The 21,537-nt window shown below is 38.2% G+C and overlaps 1 protein-coding gene and 2 pseudogenes across 1 annotated transcript in view; 2 read left to right on the top strand and 1 right to left on the bottom strand.

Annotated features, from left to right (window-relative positions):
• The window catches only part of SEC23A (SEC23 homolog A, COPII coat complex component), a 66,912-nt gene extending 58,968 nt beyond the window's left edge, over positions 1-7,944 (top strand). Inside the window, exons 19-20 of the mRNA XM_037158894.2 lie at positions 1,979-2,044; positions 6,545-7,944. Coding sequence (XP_037014789.1) covers positions 1,979-2,044; positions 6,545-6,634 — 156 coding nt within the window. The 3' untranslated portion in view covers positions 6,635-7,944. The remainder of the gene's footprint in view (positions 1-1,978; positions 2,045-6,544) is intronic.
• Positions 7,945-9,668: 1,724 nt separating this feature from the next.
• On the top strand, positions 9,669-11,278 carry LOC119059295 (elongation factor 1-alpha 1-like; annotated as a pseudogene).
• On the bottom strand, positions 10,975-15,562 carry LOC119059290 (40S ribosomal protein S18-like; annotated as a pseudogene).
• Between the last annotated feature and the right edge of the window lie 5,975 nt (positions 15,563-21,537).

The following is a 21,537-nucleotide window of genomic DNA, read 5'->3' as shown; positions in this document are numbered from 1 at the left end:
TACCCTGCACACCCCTCCCCCATTATTCCCCCCTTTAGTTTATGACCACGTGTCTCAAGTTCTTTAGATTCTATATTTCCCATACTATTCTTGCCCTCCTCACTATCTATTTTATACCTACCATCTATGCTACTTATTTTCTGTACCTTCTCCTCCCTTCTCCTTCTCCCACTCCCCTGTTGCTAACCCTCCATGTGATCTTCATTTCTATGGTTCTGCTCCTGATCTAGCTGTCCTCTTAGTTTGCTTTTGTTTTAGGTGTGGTTCTTAATAACTGTGAGTTTGCTGTCCTTTCACTGTTCATCTTTTTTATGTTCTTTTTCTTAGGTAAGTCCCTTCAACATTTCATAGAATAAGGGCTTGGTAATGATGAACTCCTTGAATTTGATCTTATCTGAGAAGCACTTTATCTGCCCTTCCATTCTAAATGAAAGCTTTGCTGGATAGATCAATCTTGGTTGTAGGTCTTTGGATTTCATGACTTGGAATACTTCTTTCCAGCCCCTTCTTTCCTGGAAGGTCTCTTTTGAGAAATCAGCTGACAGTCTGATGGGAACTCCTTTGTAGGTGACTGTCTCCTTATCTCTTGCTGCTTCTAGAATTCTCTCCTTCATTTTAATCTTGGCTAATGTAATTATGATGTGCTTGGTGTGTTCCTTCTTGGGTCCAACTTCTTTGGGATTCTCTAAGCTTCCTGGACTTCCTGGAAGTCTATTTCCTTTGCCAGATTGGGGAAATTCTCCTTTATTATTTGTTCAAATGAGTTTTCTACTGGTGGCTGTTCCTCTTCCCCTTCTGGTACCCCTATATTCAGATGTTGGAGCATTTAAAGATGTCCTGAAGGTTCCTAAGCCTCTCCTCCTTTTTTTGAATTTTTGTTTCTTCATCCTTTTCTGTTTGGTCATTTTTTTCCTCTTTCTGGTCCACTCCTTTGATTTGAGTCCCAGTTTCCTTTCCATTACTATTGGTTTCCTGTGCATTTCCCTTCATTTCAATTAGTTTAGCCTTCATATGTTGCTCTAATTTGTGACTAAAATCAACCAGTTCTGTGAGCATCCTGATCACCAGTGTTTTGAACTGTGCATCTGAAAGTTTGGCTATTTTTTCATTGCTTAGATTTATTGGCTCTGGGACTCTGAGTTGTTCTTGAGCCATGTTTTGATCTGTTTATGCCTGTTATGTATGAGGAGCGGAGCCTTAGGTGTTCACCAGGGTGGGGCTACCCATGTTGCTGGTTTGTGATGCTGTATGTGGGGGCGGGGTCAGAGAGGGACGATGGCGGTCCCCTCTGCTGCTTTTCGCCACTGGGGCCTGTGCGGTCCATCTTACTGCTTGCTCCTTCACCGGTTTATCTGCCCATGAATGTGTGACTGTGGTCAGCCCTCAGTGAGTCCACTGCCTTGTGCCCTCAGTGGGTCTCCCCTCAGTGGGTCCGCCCACTACTCCACACCTGGGATCCACCCACGGCTGCCAGAGTGCCTGGGACGGGCGCCTAGGTTGGTCTGGTGGATCTTTCCCAACTGACCCTGCTCTGCTGCTAGCTCTGCCCCTCTTACCAGTTTGGCTGAAGGGTTCGTTGTTGTCAGACTTCCGTATAGTTCAATTTTCTGTGGTTTGGCTGCGTTTTTGTTGCTAAAACTTTGTTGTTTTTAAACTTGGTTGTGGGAGAAGGCGCAGTGTTTCCACCTACGTCTCCATGTCGGCGGAAATCTGATTATTAATGTTTTGACTGCATGATTTGGAGAGAAGAGGGTACATTTATTATTTGTTTGTGACATATGAAATTTAGCGGCCTACATATTTCAAAATTTAGTTCATTTTTTAAAAAGTTAATTTTAAATTAATAAAGTTAATTTTAATAAAGTTAATTTTACGAGAATATATAAAATAAATTTCATTTTAGTTGGCCTAATGTATTTGTTTAGTATTGACTAAGTCTGTTTGTGATGGATAATGTCATTTCTTCTTTGCTTTTAAGGCCCGTTTTCTGCTTTCAAAAGTCAACCCTTCACAGACTCACAATAATATGTATGCCTGGGGACAGGTAAGTGTAAATAGCAGATCTTGGAAGTTCTTTGTGCATTTATGGTGTGTTATTTTAATGAGAGCTACATTTTTCTCTATGTATTTGATAATGATTTCTGTTGGGAAAGTAGTGAGAAATAAGAATAGAAAATAGAATTAGTATTTGGTGACACCACTGAAAATAAAAGAGTGATCATATCAAATAGATGGAACCCTTTCATATTCCAAATTTAGCACCCCACCCTTGAGAAAAAGCAATAAAGTATAGAAGTTAATGTAAAAGTAAGGATTTAAACTTAATGCTAGGCAATGAACCACATAAAGCCACAGACAGTAGCCTGGAGACGTCAGGGATTATAAGTTGAGCAGGAGATGCTGGAGGCCTGGAGATCATTATTAATATACTTTGATTTGGTAGAAGTTTTACCACTTGATACATATATCAACATTTATCAGATAGCCTATATGCAGGACTCTTATAGTTGTACTTTAGGGTACATAGCAATCATTGCTGCCTGTGAAGAGCTTGTAATCTATGTTTAGAGATAAGATACATACCTAAAGAATTAAACTACAGTGCAGAATGGGGTACGTGCTTTTAGAAAGATGTATTACAGAAGTTAGGGGAAGACAGGAGGAGGTCACATGTTGGCAGCAGGAGAAAGGTGTGTGATTAAAAGAGGACATTCCTTTAGAATGGTTATTATTTTCAGTAGGTGGAAATTACATGAGGAAGGGAATTCTAGGTAGAGGATAGCGTGGGCTAAGGTACAGAGTACATGTAGGGATGAATAGTAAAGCACAAAACTGGAAAAGTATCATATAGCCAAATTGTGGAGGATCTTGAATGGCAGATTTAGGACTGAGGGGTTGAGTCTTTTTTTTTTTTTTAAAGATTTTATTTATTTATCTTTAGAGGGGAAGGGAAGGAGAGAGGGAGAGAAATATCAATGTATGGTTGCCTCTCATGTGTCCCCTGCTGGGAACTGGCCTGAAACCCAGGCATGTGCCCTGACTGGGAATCGAACCTCGATACTCTGGTTCACAGGCCCGCGCTCAACCCACTGAGCTACACCAGCCAGGGCTAGGAGTTGAGTCTTATTTGTTAAGAATGGAATGTTTTTGGAGGTTTTTGGACAGAGGAGTGAATTTGAATCTTAGATAATTTAGTTGGATGGTGAGATTGGGAGCAGTTTGTAGATTGAAACTATATCTATTGAAGTAATGCAAGTGAGAGGAAATGAAGGCAAGATGGTGAAAAATAATAGATTTGGGAGATAGTTCCAAAGCAGACACAATGGGACTTGTTTTGAAGTTGCATGAAAGTGAGAGTTATTCCAAGGCAAGACACTATACATAAAATCTGAATTCTGATTAGGTCCTGGATTAGAGGGAAAGATAGCTATAAAGAACATAGTTGGAATGATTTGTGAGATTCGAGTGTGGATTATATGTCAGATACTAGTACAATTTTATAAAGTTTCTTAAGTGTGATGATGGTATCATTGTTATGTACAAGATACATCCTAAAGGGTTTTGGGGGTAAAATCATGATGTCTTCAACTTGCAGAAAATTTCTAGAAGAAGAAGAAAAGGAAAAACCTTAAGCTCTGAAGTTTATTGCTGCCTGAAAGTAAAGGCATTCAAGGCATAGATAAAAGCCTATGGTCTTTCTTGACCTGTGATTTTTGTAAAATATTATGTCAATATTTTCATAGATAATAATCATTGTAATAATTAGTAAGTTGAATACTATGTTTTGGTTACTATGCTCAGCTTTTTATACACTCCTTTTTAATTATTAAAAACTCCTATGAGGTTGGTAGTATTAACCCTATTTTTCAGAACAGGAAATTGAGGCTTTTATAGGTTAAGTAACTTACCGTAGATCACACAGCTAAATTGTGTCTGTGTCCTCCCGGTTTGAACTTAGGCCAGTCTGACTCTACAGTCTGAATTTTTCACTTTTACACTAAACTGATGACTGCAATTTAGGGATTAACTTAGTAGCCAGGAAGTTTACTAAAAATTATGGAATCTAATATTGTGGTTTTCTTTTTGTCAAAAATCAAGTACCCAGTGGTAAGTACTATCTGTGAACGGCCTGGAGAGGGCAGCACTGCACCACTGCTCGGTGACTGGATGCTGGAGGCCTCTGCTGCTGCAGTAGTGTCTCATGCTCTGAATCACATAAAGCTTGCACCTCTCTGCCTAATCTTGGCTGTATTTTAAAGAGAAAAGGGTGCATCTGAAAGATTGAGATCAACCAACAGCAGTTTAAAATTATTTTATTTTATTTTATTTATTTTTAGAGAAAGGGGATGGGAAGGAGAAAGAGAAGGGAGAAAAAATCTATATGGGAAAGAAATGTGTGTCAGTTGTCTATTGTACGGCCCTGACTGGGGACCTGGCCCGCAAACCCAGGCAGGTCCCGACCGGGAATCAGACCAGCGATGTTTCTGTTTGCAGGCTGTTGCCCATCCCACAGAGCCACACCAGTCAGGGCCCAGCTGCGGATTTTTGATAAGATTGAGTTAAGCATTGGTTCTTAAAATTTCAAATAAGATCTAGAATATAAATCAGAAAATCCATATATATATACTTTTTGTCTTGATTAGGAAAAATAGATCTGGATTTGGGTGAATCGAGGTGATAAATATGTATAAAACAAACAAAAACAGGTATAATTATAGGAAGGAAAGACCAAGAGTTGCCAGGTTATTATTAGTTTGTCACATCATTGAGACCTTTGCTTCTGTGTCAACTATGAAAGTAGACTAAGGAAAAGTATATTTCAGTGTTATAAAATAATAGAGTTGTAATAATAATGGCTGAAACGATGTATGGCTACTCTGTGCCAGGTAATGTTCTGTTTTCTTTATACAATTTAATTTATTTAATCTTTGCAACGTCATGTGAAATAAGTCCTTATTTTACAGATGAAGAAACTAAAGCAGAGAGGTTAAGTAACTCCCTCAAAGTCACACAGGCAGTAAGTGGCAGAGTGAAGATTTGAGCCCAGGCAGTGTGGCTTGTTCCTCTGAGCTCAGTCCTTTGCTGCTGCCTCCCTTCCTTAACGAGGTTTTTAAGGTCTTAAGAATTAACATATAAAAACATGTAATAAAATCGAATTTTCTTTGTTCAGGGGAGGTAGGGCGTGTCTGTTGTGATGTCAGACTAGACCCAGGGGAGCTAAGAATTCTCGTCTCACATCTGTCACTAGCTTTCTGATCTCGTCTGAATATTACTTAGTTTCCATTTTAGACTTTACATATTTACTGATAAATAATAAGTATCAAGTGAAAAATCAAAAATTTAGATATAAAGTCTTTTTCTTATTGTAATAAAATTTCATTATTAATGTGTTGGATTACCAGGGTCATTCTATCAATGTTGTTTTCATTGTTAATTCTTGTTGATTACTTAGAAACTGCAGAAATAAATTAAAATGAATTGAAAACTTGTAAGCATAGTTTAAAAAGTGATATGTTTGTTTCTTTCCAGCTGGCATTTCTGTTGAAATATGTACATTTGGAATTTTATTTTAGTAAACAGGCAGCAATAAGGAGATCTATTCTTTAGAAATGATAGAAGCACCAGTTTATTCAAGAAAATTAACACAAAAGATTAAGTTGGTTATGGAGCTATTCTAACATCAGTAGGTAAATTACAATACAGTTACGGTCCTGACCATTTGGAGTTAGTTCAGACCCCACAAGTTAAAGGACATGGTCCATAATTAAACTGCCTGCACTTCAGATGACAGCTGCAAGCAGATTCCTGGGCTACCCACACTTCCAACCAACTGGCTACAAAGCCATGTGTGTGTTTTGGGGGTTCCTATGACTGCCCTCAGGTTCAGGAATTAGAACAGCTCATAGAACCCAGGAAAGCACCTTATTTATGATTACGTTTTTATTATACAGGCTAAAAATTAGGACCAGCCAAATGAAGAGACAGAGCGAGATCTAGAAGGGTCCCAGATACAGAGCTCTGTGCCCTCTTTCCATGAAATTGGGGTACAACATCCTCCCAGCACATTGGTGTTTGTCAAACAGGAAACTCTGCTGAGATCTGTTACCTAGAGGCATTCTTGGGTGACTCCTTTCCGTAGGCATGACTGACTGAGTCCTTGGTGCCTGACTGAACTCAGTCTCCAGCCCTCCTCTCCTCCTTCCTGGAGGTCCGCCTGTTTTAAAGCCCAACACTCCCGTCTTGCGGTTGATCTTTCTGGTGACTGGCCTTGTCCTGAGTCATCTCATCTCATAGCATAAACTCAGGTGTGATCTGAGGGGCTCATGAATAACAAAGACACAACTGTTAAGAAATACCAGGGATATAAACTCCCTCCAGGAACCCAGGGACAAAGGCCAGTCACATTCTTTATTATACAGCAGGGAAATACGTATTATTTTGCTTAAAATTATTTCCTTGTTTGTTTTAAACATTTGCTTATACATTGCTTATGGATTTGAAGGTATCACACTGTTTTAATCATAGCAAATATCTTTTTTTCTAGGAGTCTGGAGCACCTATTCTCACAGATGATGTTAGTTTACAAGTATTTATGGATCATTTGAAGAAACTTGCTGTGTCAAGTGCTGCTTGAAGTGCTTCACATGTTAAAGACATTTAAGAAGACGAAATAATATTTCAATTTTATTTTTTCCCTTTTCCAATTAATCTGTGGAAATCAACAGAGATATCTCTCTAGACTCTTTTTGTATTAGTATAGTTTGAGATATCATACGGAAAAATGTTCACGTTTGTAGATTAAGCTGGAAGATAAGAGCAATATGAACAAACTTACTTTGCTTGCCACAGTATTATAACTGGTTTTGGAAATTTGAGGTCTTTATAACTTAATTATGTTAAAGAGTGAAATAGAGTTTGTCTTATATTAAGAGACATTACTCATTTGTATATTGCAAATAAATCCAAGTGGCACTGAATGTCTATACTGACTTTTGAAAACTTGTTTCTCAATTTTAGCTAGAAAGTAAACAAAAATCATCAATAGTAATGGTAAAGGTGAACATTTTTGCCTATTCATTGAATATTTTTCTGTGATTTTCATCACTTAGGTATACACTTTTTCTGTACTTAATCTGTTAAGGCAGATTTATTTTTATGATGATTTGTTTAGAAATTATTTGACTTTCTATATGGTAATTTTCATGAAAATAATTTAATGTTTTTGGTCATTTGGAAAAATAGTTTAGAGATGAAAAGTTTTCAGGGGTAATAATTCCCAACTGACAGTAAATGTGAAATTCCTACATATACTCAACTTCTGTGATTAAAATGAGAATTTTTTAAAAAAGGAGATAGAAAATAAACCATTTTAGAAAGCTTGTGCAGGAAGAATGACTTGTCATTACTAACCCAAATTTGGTTTTCACCGCATGGCTTTGTTTTACTCCTTGTGTTTCTGAGGTAGATTTCACCCTAAATCCTTCAGTATTTTAGCACTGTTTTGGGAGTTTACACATTAGTTTTTGTTTCTGCTTTCATTTTGTGAAATTTATTAAGTTGTGGTTCTTACTGAAACAGTATTATATAATATTTTGTTGAATTATCTCATGTGATGCTCAGTTCTGTTCTGATTTATTCATTAGTATCATTCACATTTACCTTTAAAGTTTACTTGTAGCAGATGTTTACATTGCTAAAGCCCAATATATTTAACAGTAAAATTTACATCAAGTACTGCAAATACAAGGTGGTGCTATGATATGTGTGTGGAAGGACAGTTTTGATGATTGTACTTGCATGAACACAATTATATGATGGTAAAAAAGAAACTTCAAAAAATTGTTTATGTTATGCTCTGTTAGGTTAAATACATTTCTCTGTTCCTTTTTATTTGGATTGAGCTGTGCTAAGCATAATTACCAATAAAATATACTTTTACTGTTATTCTGCTTATTTTGAAATCGAGTAAAGCCTGAGTAGCCTTGTGTAAAAATAGAGCATTTAAAATCTGCTATTCATAGATTAAAAAGTCATTTGTTTTTTAGAATAACAGCTGTATTGAGATGTACTTCACACATTATACAGTTCACCCATTTCAAGTGCACAGTCAGCGGGTTTTAGAATATTTAGAGTTGCGTCACCATCACTGCAGTCAATTTTACAGCATTTTCATCATTCCCAAAATAGTTACTCATTTTTGCTCTAAGACAGGGGTGTGAAACTCATTTTAACCGGGGCCACATCAGCCTCGTGGTTGCCTTCAAAGGGCCGAATGTAATTTTAGGACTGTACATATGTAATTATTCCTTAACAGTTACTCAAGAGCTCGGCACTGCCATGGGGTGGAAACAAGGTGCCGGGACAGATAAAACGAGGTGGAGGCTGGATTCAGCCTATGGGCCTTGTGTTTGCTGCCTGTGCTCTAAGAAATTGTGTTTTGAAGTTAACATGTTTTGAATTTAAGAAAGACCCTGTGATGATCATTGATGTTTAATTTGCCTGGCCTCTTAACTTATGTCCATTAAGAATACATTATTTCTTCTCTTGAGTGATGTTGGTCCCCTAAATTGCCCACTTCTCAATTAGAGATGAAGATGCTAAAGCACTTCTGTATTTAAGGGATAAGGATGAACAAATATATCATCATACTCTTTTAGCCTGCTATTTGAAAGAGATCACCCTGGATTATATTTGTGTATATGTTAGCTGTTACTAAATTGTTAGCTATTTAAACAGGCTGCTGAAACAAATATTTAATTCTTAACTATTTAAATGAACAGAGTAGATCAGGGAAATTTGCTGAATTACTAGCAGCAATAAGAAGCGAGGCTATGTCCAGAACTATATTGGAACTCATTCTTGATCCTACCACCCTTAGTGGTCTTCTCTCTAAAAATGACCTTACACCTACATCATTTCTGTATACTTGCATATTTTGGTGTAGCGGGATAAATTTAATCTTTCATAGGCTGATTCCAAAAGTGAGTTGACATATTCTCTACCCAGTTCCCCATTTGATAAACTTCCCTCTCATTCCCTGTCTGAGGGACTGCATATAAGGGATGTGCTTACTGTCCAGTCTAGACCAGAAATAAGGGAATTGTTTTCAACTAACACTCTTCAACATCAACCAGTTCTACTTCACTAATATCTCCCCGTTTACTTGTTCTCCATTTTAGTGCTATTCTGCCTTCATCATGTCTAACCCGGTTTAGTGAAACAGCTTCCTAACCAGTCTGCTTTCTCCTTTTTTCCATCCTGCTCTTCAATGCACTGAAGTACAAATCCAATCATGCTATTCCTCTTGTTCTCAATAAATTCCCAACACTGTGGCCTAGTGACATACACTGTACATTAAATTTAATCCCACTTTTTTGCCAACAGGTTTGCCACCAGAACGCAGGTGTGAAAACACTGCTAAATCAAAGCCCAAATGGGAAAGAAAAGAACATCGTCACACTGGGCGTGTTGAGTGGGGCACGTCTACTCTCACTGGCCCCCTGATCTGCATATGTGGTGGGATTGACAAAACCATTGAAAGTTTAAGAAGGAGGCTGCTGAGATGGGGAAGGGCTCCTCCGGGCACGCCTGGGTCTTGGATAAACTGAAAGCTGAATGTGAGTGTGGGAAGCTGAATGTGAGAAACCATTGATTTCTCCCTCTGAACGTTCAAGAGCAGCAAGTATTCTGTGATGATCATTCATTCTCCCAGGCACAGAATTTGTCAAAACATGATTACAGGCACATCTCAGGCTGACTGTGCTGTCCTGATTATTGTTGCTGGTGGCGAACTTGAAGCAGGTGTCTCTGAGAGTGGGCAGACCCATGAACATGTCCATCAAGCTTACATACTGGATGTGGAACAATTAGTTGTTAACCAAATGGACTCCACTGAGCTGCCTTGTAGCCAGAAGAGGTACAAGGAATTCATTAAGGAAGTCAACACATTAAGAAAATTGGCTACAAGTAGCATTTGTGCCAATTTCTGGCTGAAATGGGGACAACATGCTGGAGTACAGTGCTAACATGCCTTGGTTTAAGGAATGGGAAGTCACTTGTAAAGACGGCAATGACAGTGGAACCTGATATTTGAAGCTCTGGGTTGGTTGGTCTTCGCCTAACTGACAAATGCTTGCCTCTGCCCGTCCAGGACGTCTACAAAATTGGCATTCATACTGTCTGTGTGGGCCGAGTATAAACCGCTGTTTTCAAAGCCAGCACAATGGTTACCTTTGTTCCCATCATGTTACAACTGAAGTAGTCTGTTGAAACACACCATGAAGCCTTGAGAGAAGCTCTTCTGGGACAGTGTGGGCTTCAATGTCCAGAAAATGTCTGTCAAAGGCATTTATTGTGGCAATGTGGCTGGTGATGCAAAAATGACCCACCAGTGGAAGCTGCTGCCTTCACAGCTCAGGCTATTACCCTGAACTTTCCAGGCCAGATCATTGCTGGACACGCACCTGTGCTGGATTGTCACACAGCTCACAGTGTTCATGGATTTTCTGAGATGAAGGAGATTGATCATCATTCTTGGAAAAAGCTGGAAGATGGCCTAAAGTTTCTGAAATCTGGCGATGTTGCCATCATCGATGCAGTTCCTGGCAAGCCCAGGTGTGTTAAAAGCTTCTGTGACTGTCCTCCTCTGGGCCATTTTGCTGTTCATGACATGAGACAGTTGCTGTGGGTGTCATCAGACAGTGGACAAGAAGGGAGCTGTAGCCGGCAGAGGCACCAAGTCTACTCAGAAAGCTCAGAAGGCTAAATGAATATTATTCCCAGTTTTTCCACCCCAGTTTTAAATCAGTGGTGGAAGAATGGTCTCAGAATGCTTTGTCTATATTTGCCATTTAAGTTTAATAGTAAGACTGATTAATGATTACAGTGCATTGTAATCATTCCTTCAGAAGGAAAGGAGAATGTTTTGCAGACCATTTTTTTTGTTGTTTGTGTGCATGGCAGTTTTGAAGTTAATTAAGTGTGGAGTGTAAACACTATTAACAGACAAGGCCTACAGATTGATTTCTTTTTGGACACACCCACAGTGTGACCCCCTTAGCCTGTCATCTTGGCATGCTGGCCTCAAAAACATCCCCCGAAGTGTCACAACCCTCTGTGGGCCTGAATTTCCTTCAGTCCCTGCTGGTCTGGACAGAGGTGGTTGTCAAGACCATTGTCCAGGACTGGCGGTATTTTCCATCCTTCATGGCCTATCCATTCAAGAGCCAGTCTGGGACCCTGTAACTGGTGTGAATGCACAATTGTGGTCATGTGTTCCATCTCATCCTCAGTGAGCTCTTGCTGAGGTTGACGTCTGCTTTCCTCAACACCACACAAGCATATCAGCCTCACACCCTTAATTGCAGTGACAGCAAAGGCTGTTTTCTGCAGCTCATCCATACTGGTGTTGAGCACTTGCAAAATGGGCTGCAGCTTCTCAGGGATCTCTACAGACACAGAGGCAGCCTCAGGGGCAGCACGTAGGCCTCCTGTGGAAGAGACCTAAGTTATTAGTTTTTAAAATCAGTACTTTTTAATGGAAACAGCTTGACAAAAAATCTGTCTCAGAATTTTTAAACTCAGTAAAACATAATGAGAAAAAAATTGAATCCCAGCTCTCCCCTAGAAAAACAGTACAAAAGACACAGTTGAAAAGGTAGCATTGCAGATGGGTCTGTTTTTCCAAGGACACATTAATCTTAGGTGGGGTCTTTGAGATGAAAGCAAATACATTCTTTACTGGCCGTTACAAAGTAAATGCTGTGGCTTTATTGCACTTGGTTTTATTTTAAATGTACATGATGTTTTTTTCCCAAACAACACTGGCAGACTAGGATTATTTGCTTTCTGATGCCCATTTTTACATTTTTATTTTCATTTTCCATGACTCTGATATACATACACACATACTTTTTGTATTCTTATGTGTTTGATTCGTATTCATCGTATTTTATCAAGTACTTATATAGATATTTCTGTTTCTCTTGTTTGCTTTTTAATAGTTTGCCTAATGCAATTAAAGCATTCTTTCTTATGTTTATTCTTCCTTTATTTAATCTGGTCTAGGTTTAATGTATTATTATCTGGTGAATGTAATAATAGGTATGAAATATACCAGGTATGGAATAATGAAGTCAGATTTTTGCACTAGTAAGTCAGATTTTTTCCTTTCCCCTGAATGGATTATATGGACATAAAGCCCAATTATTTGGGTTGAGGATGAGATACCGAGAAACGGGATTTTTTCTTCCTAAGAAAACAACAACAAAAAATAACTAAATGGTAATACTTCTAAGGCACTTGGAAGACGGATGGAAATATTAACATTAGGCTTTTTTTTTGGATCAACATAATGCTATCTATGTATTTCTGAAAGTTAGGGATGAGAGACCAAACTAAGATATCTAACTTTCAAACCAGACCATGTGACTTTCAACCAGTAGAGGAAAAGAAGCAATAAAAGTAATTTGACCAGTTAAAAGGGAAGACAAGAAAGGTTAAAAAGGCAGTAAAAGGAAAGCATGGTAAATGGAAGCGAGAAACACAAAAAGGAAAAAATAACGGATTAATACTTTTAGTGTATTTTATGAAAATGAAATAATATTGACCTATCACTGTAGTAAACAACATTATATGTGCTACTTTTGAACCTTTTGTAAATTTGTCTTAAGGCAATAAAAATTAATCTCTTCACATATCCATATTCTCCACAGAATAGCCAGATCTCAGTCTTTGTTCATAGTTAAGAATATTTTTATCAATTTCAAAATTTTTCTTTTTCTTTAGTAAATTTTTAAGAATAACTTTAAAAATTTCAGTTATAGTTTATGTACAATATTATATTAGTTTCAGATGTACAACATTTGTAACCTAATGTGTGACCTTCCCCAATAAGTCTGGTACTCATTTAACACCATACAAAGTTATTACAATATTATTGATTAATATTAATCTAATATTAGTATATTACTATATTAGTCTAATATTGACTAATACAGTAATCTACCTATGCTGTACTTTACATTCCTGTGACTGTTTTCATAACTGACAATTTCAACATCTTGATCCCTTCCCTTTTTTTACTCATCGCCCACCCCCTTCCCATCTGGCAACCATCAATTTGTTCCTTTTATCTAGGAGTTTATTTGTTTTTTTCTTTTTTTGAAGGACTCCATAGAGTTCTCTAGCTCTCTTTTCTTTTTCTTTTTCAAAAAAAGATTTTACTTATTTTTAGAGATGGGAAGGGAGGAAAAAAGAGAGGGAGAGAAACATCAATGTGCGGTTGCCCCTAGCATGCCCCCTACTGGGGACCTGGCCCGCAACCCAAGGATGTCCCCTGACTGGGAATCGAACCGGCAACCTTGTGGTTCATAGGCTGGTGCTCAATCCACTGAGCCACACCATCCAGGGTTATTTCTGTTCTGTCTGTTTATTTATTTTGTTCTTTATAGTCCACGCATAAGAAACATCATATGGTATTTGGTTTTTTCTGACTTATTTCACTTAGTGTAATACCGTCCAGTCCATCCATGCTGTTGCAAATGGCAAGATTTGACTCTTTGTTATGGTTGAGCAATATTCCATTTTATATATCTACTACAAATTCTTTATCCACTTGTTTATCCACAGACACTTAGGCTGCTTCCATATCTTGGCACTGTAAATAATACTGCAATGAACATAAGGAACTCGTATGTCTTTTCAAATTAGTGCTTTGTATTTCTTTGAATAAATACCCAGAGTGGAATTGCTAGGTCCTTCTCTGTATCTTGTTATAACCTTTGTTTTAAGGTCTATTTTGTCTGCTATGAATATTGATATACACACTTTTTTTTCATTTCCGCTTGCACAAAATATCTTTTTCTATCCTTTTACTTTCAGTCTGTGTGTCTTTCTCTATTAATTGAGTCTCTTGGAGACAGCATATATATATATGTCTTTTTTCTTATTAATTCAGCTGCCCTATGTATTTGACTGGAGAATTTAATCCATTTACCTTTATTTTTTATTTGTTTTAACTTTTTTTTATTGATTATGCCATTACATTTGCTCTATTCCCCCCCTCCATTCCCCTCCACCCTGCATACCCCTCCCCCACCATTTCCCCCTTTAGTTCATGAGCACGTGTCTCAAATTCTTTAGATTCTGTATTTCCCCTACTATTCTTACCCTCCCCCCTATCTATTTTCTATCTACTGTCTACACTACTTATTTTCTGTACCTTCTCCCCCCTTCTCCTTCTTCCACTTCCCTGTTGCTAACCCTCCATGAGATCTTCATTTCTATGGTTCTGCTCCTGATCTAGCTATCCTCTTAGTTTGCTTTTGTTTTAGGTGTGGTTCTTAATAACTGTGAGTTTGCTGTCCTTTCACTGTTCATCTTTTTTATCTTCTTTTTCTTAGGTAAGTCCCTTTAACATTTCATATAATAAGGGCTTGGTGATGATGAACTCCTTGAATTTGATCTTATCTGAGAAGCACTTTATCTGTCCTTCCATTCTAAATGAAAACTTTGCTGGGTAGAGCAATCTTGGTTGTAGATCTTTGGATTTCATGACTTGGAATACCTCTTTCCAGCCCCTTCTTGCCTGTAAGGTCTCTTTTGAGAAATCAGCTGACAGTCTGATGGGAACTCCTTTGTAGGTGACTGTCCCCTTAGCTCTTGCTGCTTCTAGGATTCTCTCCTTCATTTTAATCTTGGCTAATGTAATGATAATGTGCCTTGGTGTGTTCCTTCTTGGGTCCAACTTCTTTGGGACTCTCTGAGCTTCCTGGATTTCTTGGAAGTCTATTTCCTTTGCTAGCTTGGGGAAATTCTCCTTTATTATCTGTACAAATAAGTTTTCCACTGGTGGCTGTGCCTTTCCCCCTTCTGGTACCCCTATAATTCGGATGTTGGAACGTTTAAAGATGTCCTGGAGGTTCCTAAGCTTCTCCTCATTTTTCTGAATTCTTATTTCTTCATTCTTTTCTGTTTGATCATTTTTTTTCTTCCTTCTGGTCCACTCCCTTGATTTGAGTCCCAATTTTCTTTCCATTACTATTGGCTTCCTTTGTATCACCATTCATTTCTCATTTCAATTAGTTTAGCTTCCATATGTTTCTCTAATTTGTGACTAAAATCAACCAGTTCTGTAAGGATCCTGATAACCAGTGTTTTGAACTGTGCATCTGAAAGACTGGCTATTTCTTTATCGCTTAGATCTATCGGTTCTGGGGCTCTGAGTTGTCCTAGAGCCATTTTTGGTCTATTCGTGCTGTTAAGTAAGCGGATCGAAGCCTTAGTTGTTTACCAGGACAGGGCGACCCAGGTCGCTGGTTTGTGACGCTGTGTGTGTGGGCGTGGTCAGAGAGGGAGCAATGGCGGTCCTCTCCGCTAGCCCAGCCCGTCCAGTCACTCCACACGCCTGGGGCTTGTTTATCCAATCGGAATTGTGCGAGCCTGCTGCCCTGAGCAGGCTTCCCTTCTCACTGGTTTCTCCGCACGCAGGTGCGCGACCGACCGCCACGCCTCTTCCCTGTGCGCTCCGGGAGCCAGCTCGCTCGGGATCAGCGCCCTCCATTGCCTGCGTGCACCGCGCACCGCGCACCACCCCTGGAATTTTTTCTTGCTAACCTGCTCCGCTGCTGGCCTCGCTCCTCGTACCGGTCCAGCTGAGTATCTAGTTGTCCTTTGGACTCCGTATTGTCGATTTTCCGTGTGGCTTGGTTGTGACTGTTGTTAAAAATAGTTGTTCTTAGATTTGGTTGTGCACAGAGGCAAGGTGGTTCCTCCACCTACGTCTCCATCTTGGCGGAAGTCCATCCATTTACCTTTAAAGTAATTTTGATAACTATGTAGTTATTGCTAATTTATTATTCATATTTTAATCTTTTCTCTCCTCCTTCTTTTTTAAAGAAGTCCCTGTAGCATATCTTGTAACACTAGTTTGGTGGTGATTAACCCCTTTAGCTTTTTCTTGTTTGGGATCAAAAGTTACTTGTTTTTTCCATTCATTTCAAGCATCAGACACATAGATAGGAAAACTCATAGAGATTCATAAAAATTCCACTTCACAATACATTCCTAAATTTTTAGAATTGCTTCTTCAGGGTTGATATTAGCAGCTTGCAGAAGCTTGTTGGTGAAAAAAAATCCACTAACTATGTAAACTAGAAAAGTTAAGTTTCTGTTATACATGGTAAAACCCTCCTAAGTTTTTCATGTTCACAAATGAGGTCAAATAGCTGAATATTGGTGAACACCAACATTATTTGATCCAGTGATTTGGAACACACGTCCAGGGATGTAAAAATAGGCTAAGCATTTGAACATTGCTCTTTTAATTCCCTCTGGCCATGTAAGACCGACATCTTTTGTTGATTTTCTGCCGTTCTTTGAAATTTAATTCTTTCTTAAATGTAAATATTTTCTTACATTTTTTGTTGCATAGTTAAAGCCTTCTTTACAATTTCTGTGTGCCAATCTTCAGACAAAAACGAAACAAAACAAAAAATTCCAAGCTTAGTGTTACATTGCACATCAACCTGAATTTAGACTCTGCAACTGTTCAAAACTTGTATCCAGGTCAATTAAGAAGCATCTTAATAACCAACCCATCCAAAATTTTTCTCTAGTGAATTTCGGAAAAGACTTGATGTTACAATCTTACGTATACCGTTTAGGAATATAAAAGTAGTTAAAAGTTGAAATTGTGGGTTTTTGGAATTAAAGGGTCCCTTGAGGTCAGTAAGCCCCATCTTCTTACCCAGTTCAAGAATTCCCTCATAATAGCCCTGCTGGTTGGGCAGCTGACCTCTGCCGAACACTTCCAGTGACAAGTAAAACCAGACAGCTGTAAATTGCTGAATGCTGTGACAGACACTTTTTACAGATAGTGAATTGGGAAGGTTTAATATGTGACATATGAAACTAAGCCTTAGGCAGAGTTTGATGGAGAACATTTGACTCTGTTTTACACAGTACATTCTGGGGGACTATAGTCATTGACCTACAAAGCCATCTGGCACTGTGATTAGCAGAGAGCGGGGAAGTCCATAATGCAGGAGGTGTTTGCCAGTTTAGAAATATACTTGCTAGCAGGACACTGCACCCGGTTTCCAACAGAGAGCTATACGTTTCCCTGATGCAATGTCTGGAGTATTTCAGCAGAGAAAGTGCATTTGCAGAGCCTGGTGGTATGAGTCTGTTTACTGTAGGACATGGGGCCTGGTGTGGTGGGGAGATGCTGTTTTCTGATGTGTTAAAATTTTGTTCAGCTGTCTTAACAGGACTAAGCAGCCAGAGAATGAGCCTATATGTATATATTTCACCTGTTCTGCATTGTTTGTTTTGGCCGAATAGAAAAGTCCGCAAAATCAGCAATTTTTGTAGGGGTTAGAAAGTTTAAAAATAACAGTTCTGGAGTTTACTTTTGAATAACAGTAAAAATGTCGTTTTGGAGTGATAAGTATGTTGATAAAAGAACCTCCAATAAGGAAGGGTCACATTTCACTTTATACAAAAGTGAGCAAAAGTAGGTTTGCAGTTGTAATACAAATAAATAATACAAAAATTAATAAAAATGTAACAAGAAGAAATTCTGTTTCACATACTCACAATTGTAAACCTCATTTTCCCCACCCCTGTGTAGTGGTTTTGAGCAGAGCTTGTCTTCAAGGCAATTTAATAATAACCTAGTCTTAAGGGATTAGCTACAGCACATATATGTATATAACCCATGGACACAGACAACAACAGTGCAGTGATGGCCAGAGGGAGGGGGGAGCAGGGGCTGGGAGGAGGAGGTAAATGTGGGGAAATCAGGACATCCGAGATAGGGTCAGCAATAAAAGAAAAAAATAACCTAATCTTCGAAAAAAGAATAACTTAATTTGCAGGTTTAAAAGTCAACTTCCATCAAATCCTTTGAGATGCTGCTATGTCAAGTATTTTTCATGTTTGAAAACATTTTTTATTGCTCAGTTACAGTTGCCTTCATTTTCCCACCACCACTTTCCCCAACTCCACCCACCCCCACCTCACCACCAATCCTACCCCTTTGGCTTTGTCCATGGGCCCTTTATACATGTTCCTTGATGACCCTTCCTCTTATTTCCCCTGTTATTTCCCTCCATCCCCTCTGGTTACTGTGAATTTATTCTTTATTTCAATGTCTCTGATTCTATTTTACTCGTTTGTTTGTTTTGTTGATTAGGTTACATTTATAGGTGAGATTATATGGTATTTGTCTGGCTTATTTCACTCAGCATAATGCTCTCCAGTTCCATCCACGCTGTCACGAAGGGTAGGGGCTCCTTTCTTTCTTCTGAGTAGAAATCCATTGTGTAAATGTACCATAGTTTTTTGATCCATTCACTTACCAATGGGTACCTATGTTGCTTTCAGCACTTGGCTATTGTAAATTGTGCTGGTATAAACATTGGGGTGCATAAACTTGTTTGAATTGGTGTTTCAGGATTCTTAGGGTATAATCCCAGCAGTGAAATTGCCGGGTCAAAAGGTAGTTGCATTTTTAGTTTTTGAGGAAATTCCATACTGTTTTCCATAGTGGCTGCACCAGTCTGCATTCCTACCAACAGTGCACTAGGGTTCCCTTTTCTCCACATCCTCTCCAGCACTTATTGTTTGTTGAATTGTTTATTAGGGCCATTTTGACAGGTGTGAAGTGGCAACTCATTGTGGTTTTAATTCACATCTCTGATGGCTAGTGATGCTGACCATCCTTTCATATGTCTCTGGGCCTCTGTATGTTCTTCTTGGAGAAGTGTCTATTCAGGTTCCCATTTTTAATTGGATTGTTTGTCTTCCAGGAGTGGAGTTGTGTGAGTTCTTTATATATTTTGGAGATCAAACTCTTATCATTTGCAAATATATTTTCCCTTACAGTTGGTTCCCTATTCATTTTGCTAATATTTTCTTTTTTTTTAAGATTTTATTTATTTATCTTTAGAGGGGAAGGGAAGGAGAGAGGGAGAGAAATATCAATGTATGGTTGCCTCTCGTGTGTCCCCTGCTGGGAACTGGCCTGCAACCCAGGCATATGCCCTGACTGGGAATCGAACCATGATCCTCTGGTTCGCAGGCCTGTGCTTAATCCACTGAGCTATGCCAGCCAGGGCCGATATTTTCTTTAGCTGTGCAGAACCTTTTTATTTTGATGAGATTCCATTTGTTTATTCTTTCCTTTATTTCCCTTGCTCTAGGGGACATACTGGTAAAAATATTGCTGTGTTGAATACCTGAGATTTTCCTTCCTAAGTAGTCCTCTAGGACTTTCATTGTGTCGTGACTTATATGTAGGTCTTTTATCCATCTTAAATTTATTTTTGTATATGCTTTAAATTGGTGGTCTAGTTTCATTTTTGTTCGTGTAGCTGTCCAGATCTCCCAACACCATTTGTTGAAGAGGCTATTTTTACTCCATTTATGCTCCTGTTCCCTTCGTCAAATATTAATTGACCATAGAGACCCAATAAATTGGGTTTATTTCTGGGCTCTCTATTTTGTTCCATTGATCTATGTGTCTGTTCTTATGCCAGTACTAGACTGTTTTTAATTACTGTGGCCTTGTAATATAGTTTGGTGTCAGGTATAGTGATCCCTCCTACTTTGTTCTTCTTTCTCAAAATTACTACAGCTATTCAGGGTCATTTATGGTTCCATATAAATTTTGAAATGTTTGTTTTATATCTGTGAAATATGTCATTGGTATTTTAATAAGGATTACTTTGAATCTATAAATTGCTTTGGGTACTATGGACATTTTGATGATGTTAATTCTTCCAATGCATGAACAAGGTATAGACTTCCATTTATTTGTGTCTTCCTCAATTTCTTTCTTTAGTGTTCTGTAGTTTTCTGAGTACAGATCTTTTACCTCCTTGGCTAGGTTTATTCCTAGGTACTTTATTTTTCTTGTTGCTACTATAGCAAATGGGATTTTTTTCTGATTTCTGATATTTCATTGTTGGTGTACAAATATGTCTTTGATTTCCGAATATTGACTTTGTATTCTGCTGTTTTGCCAAATTCACTCATTAGGTCAAGTACTTATTTGGTAGAGTCTACAGGATTTTCAATGTACACTGTCATGTCATCTGCAAGCAATGACTGTTTTACTTCCTCCTTTCTAATTTGGATGCCTTTTATTTTTTTTTCTTGTCTGATCATTGTGGCTAGGACTTCCCGTGCTATGTTGAATAGAAGTGGTGAAAGCAGACATTCTTGTCTTATTCCTGATCATATGGGAAAAGCTTTTAGTTTTTGTCCATTGAGTATGATGTTGACTTCAGGTTTTTCATATATGGCCTTTATTATATTGAGGTATGCTTCTTCTACTCCCACCTGAGTGTTTGTATCAGAAATGCATGCTGAACCTTATCAAATGCTTTTCCTGTATCTATTGATATGATTGTTGTAAAGAAGTAAAAGTTAAAGAGATAGAGAATCGTGGATAAGTGCATCTTAAACTTGATCATGCATAGGAATCACCTGGAGATAATGATAAAATGCGGGTTTTGAAGTAGCTTTGAGACTCAGTCTGAGATTTTGCATTTCTAACAAGCTCCTGGTGATACTGGTGCTCATTTCTGGACCAGAATTTACATAGGAAATCTAGCTAAAAGCAACATTTTCACCATGTTTGGGGACTTCCATAGGAAGAAATTTAGCAGTCAGTTGGAAATGTGTATTTTGAAATGAGGAGAGTCAGGTTTGGGAACAATAAGCATAGAATTCATAGCAAAAGTTATGAGATTAGGTGAGGCTGCTCTCATTTAATTGTTTACTTAAGTGCAACAAGGTAGGTAGGGAGCTCTGAGTCAGACACCATCATCCTCGGTTGAGCCCAGATTATGGTATCATGTATGGTCTCTTGCAATGTTTAGTTCTAAACTTCTATTTTTAATGAGAATGTTAAGCCAACTAACTTATCAAAGATATCTTTTTCAGCAAGGAAATATTTCTATTAAAAAACTCCCCAGTTACTGAAATATTAATGGTAGTACAATATCATGTCACTGAAGAGATGTTTTCACTGAACCCTGGGTTTTGATAATGCCTGGCATCTGTGTTTTAATAGAGGTGTTGAGAAAATAAGGTCTCGACTAGTAAACTGAAATGAATTAATTACCAATTGTCTTTAATTATTTGAGGGGAAATGTATACTTAATTTTTGGGGACCACGAAACAGATTTCAAGGCATGTTATGTTCTTAACTAGGTGTGTTTGTTTATTAATTATTTAAACATTATGGATTAGATAGACATGGACTTTCCATGGGTTAGAAAAATAAACTTGACTGTCTGAGCAGACTTTAGGCCAACAGGCTGCTGTTTTGTTTGTGTGTTGTATCTTCTCATCTTCTTATATATTTACAGTGGGCCTTTTCAATATGTTTATTTATTGAGTACCATACATACTTAAAACAATGTATTGATTTTTAGCAAGAGAAAGAGAGAGACAAAAAGAGGGAGACAGAGAGAGAGAGGATGTGGATTTATCGTTCTACTTATTTATGCATTCATTGGTTGATTC

This window comes from Artibeus jamaicensis, unplaced genomic scaffold, assembly GCF_021234435.1.
Source record: "Artibeus jamaicensis isolate MK-2021 breed Jamaican fruit bat unplaced genomic scaffold, CSHL_Jam_final contig_760, whole genome shotgun sequence".
NCBI lineage: Eukaryota > Metazoa > Chordata > Mammalia > Chiroptera > Phyllostomidae > Artibeus > Artibeus jamaicensis.
This window is presented reverse-complemented; position numbering and strand designations above follow the sequence as displayed.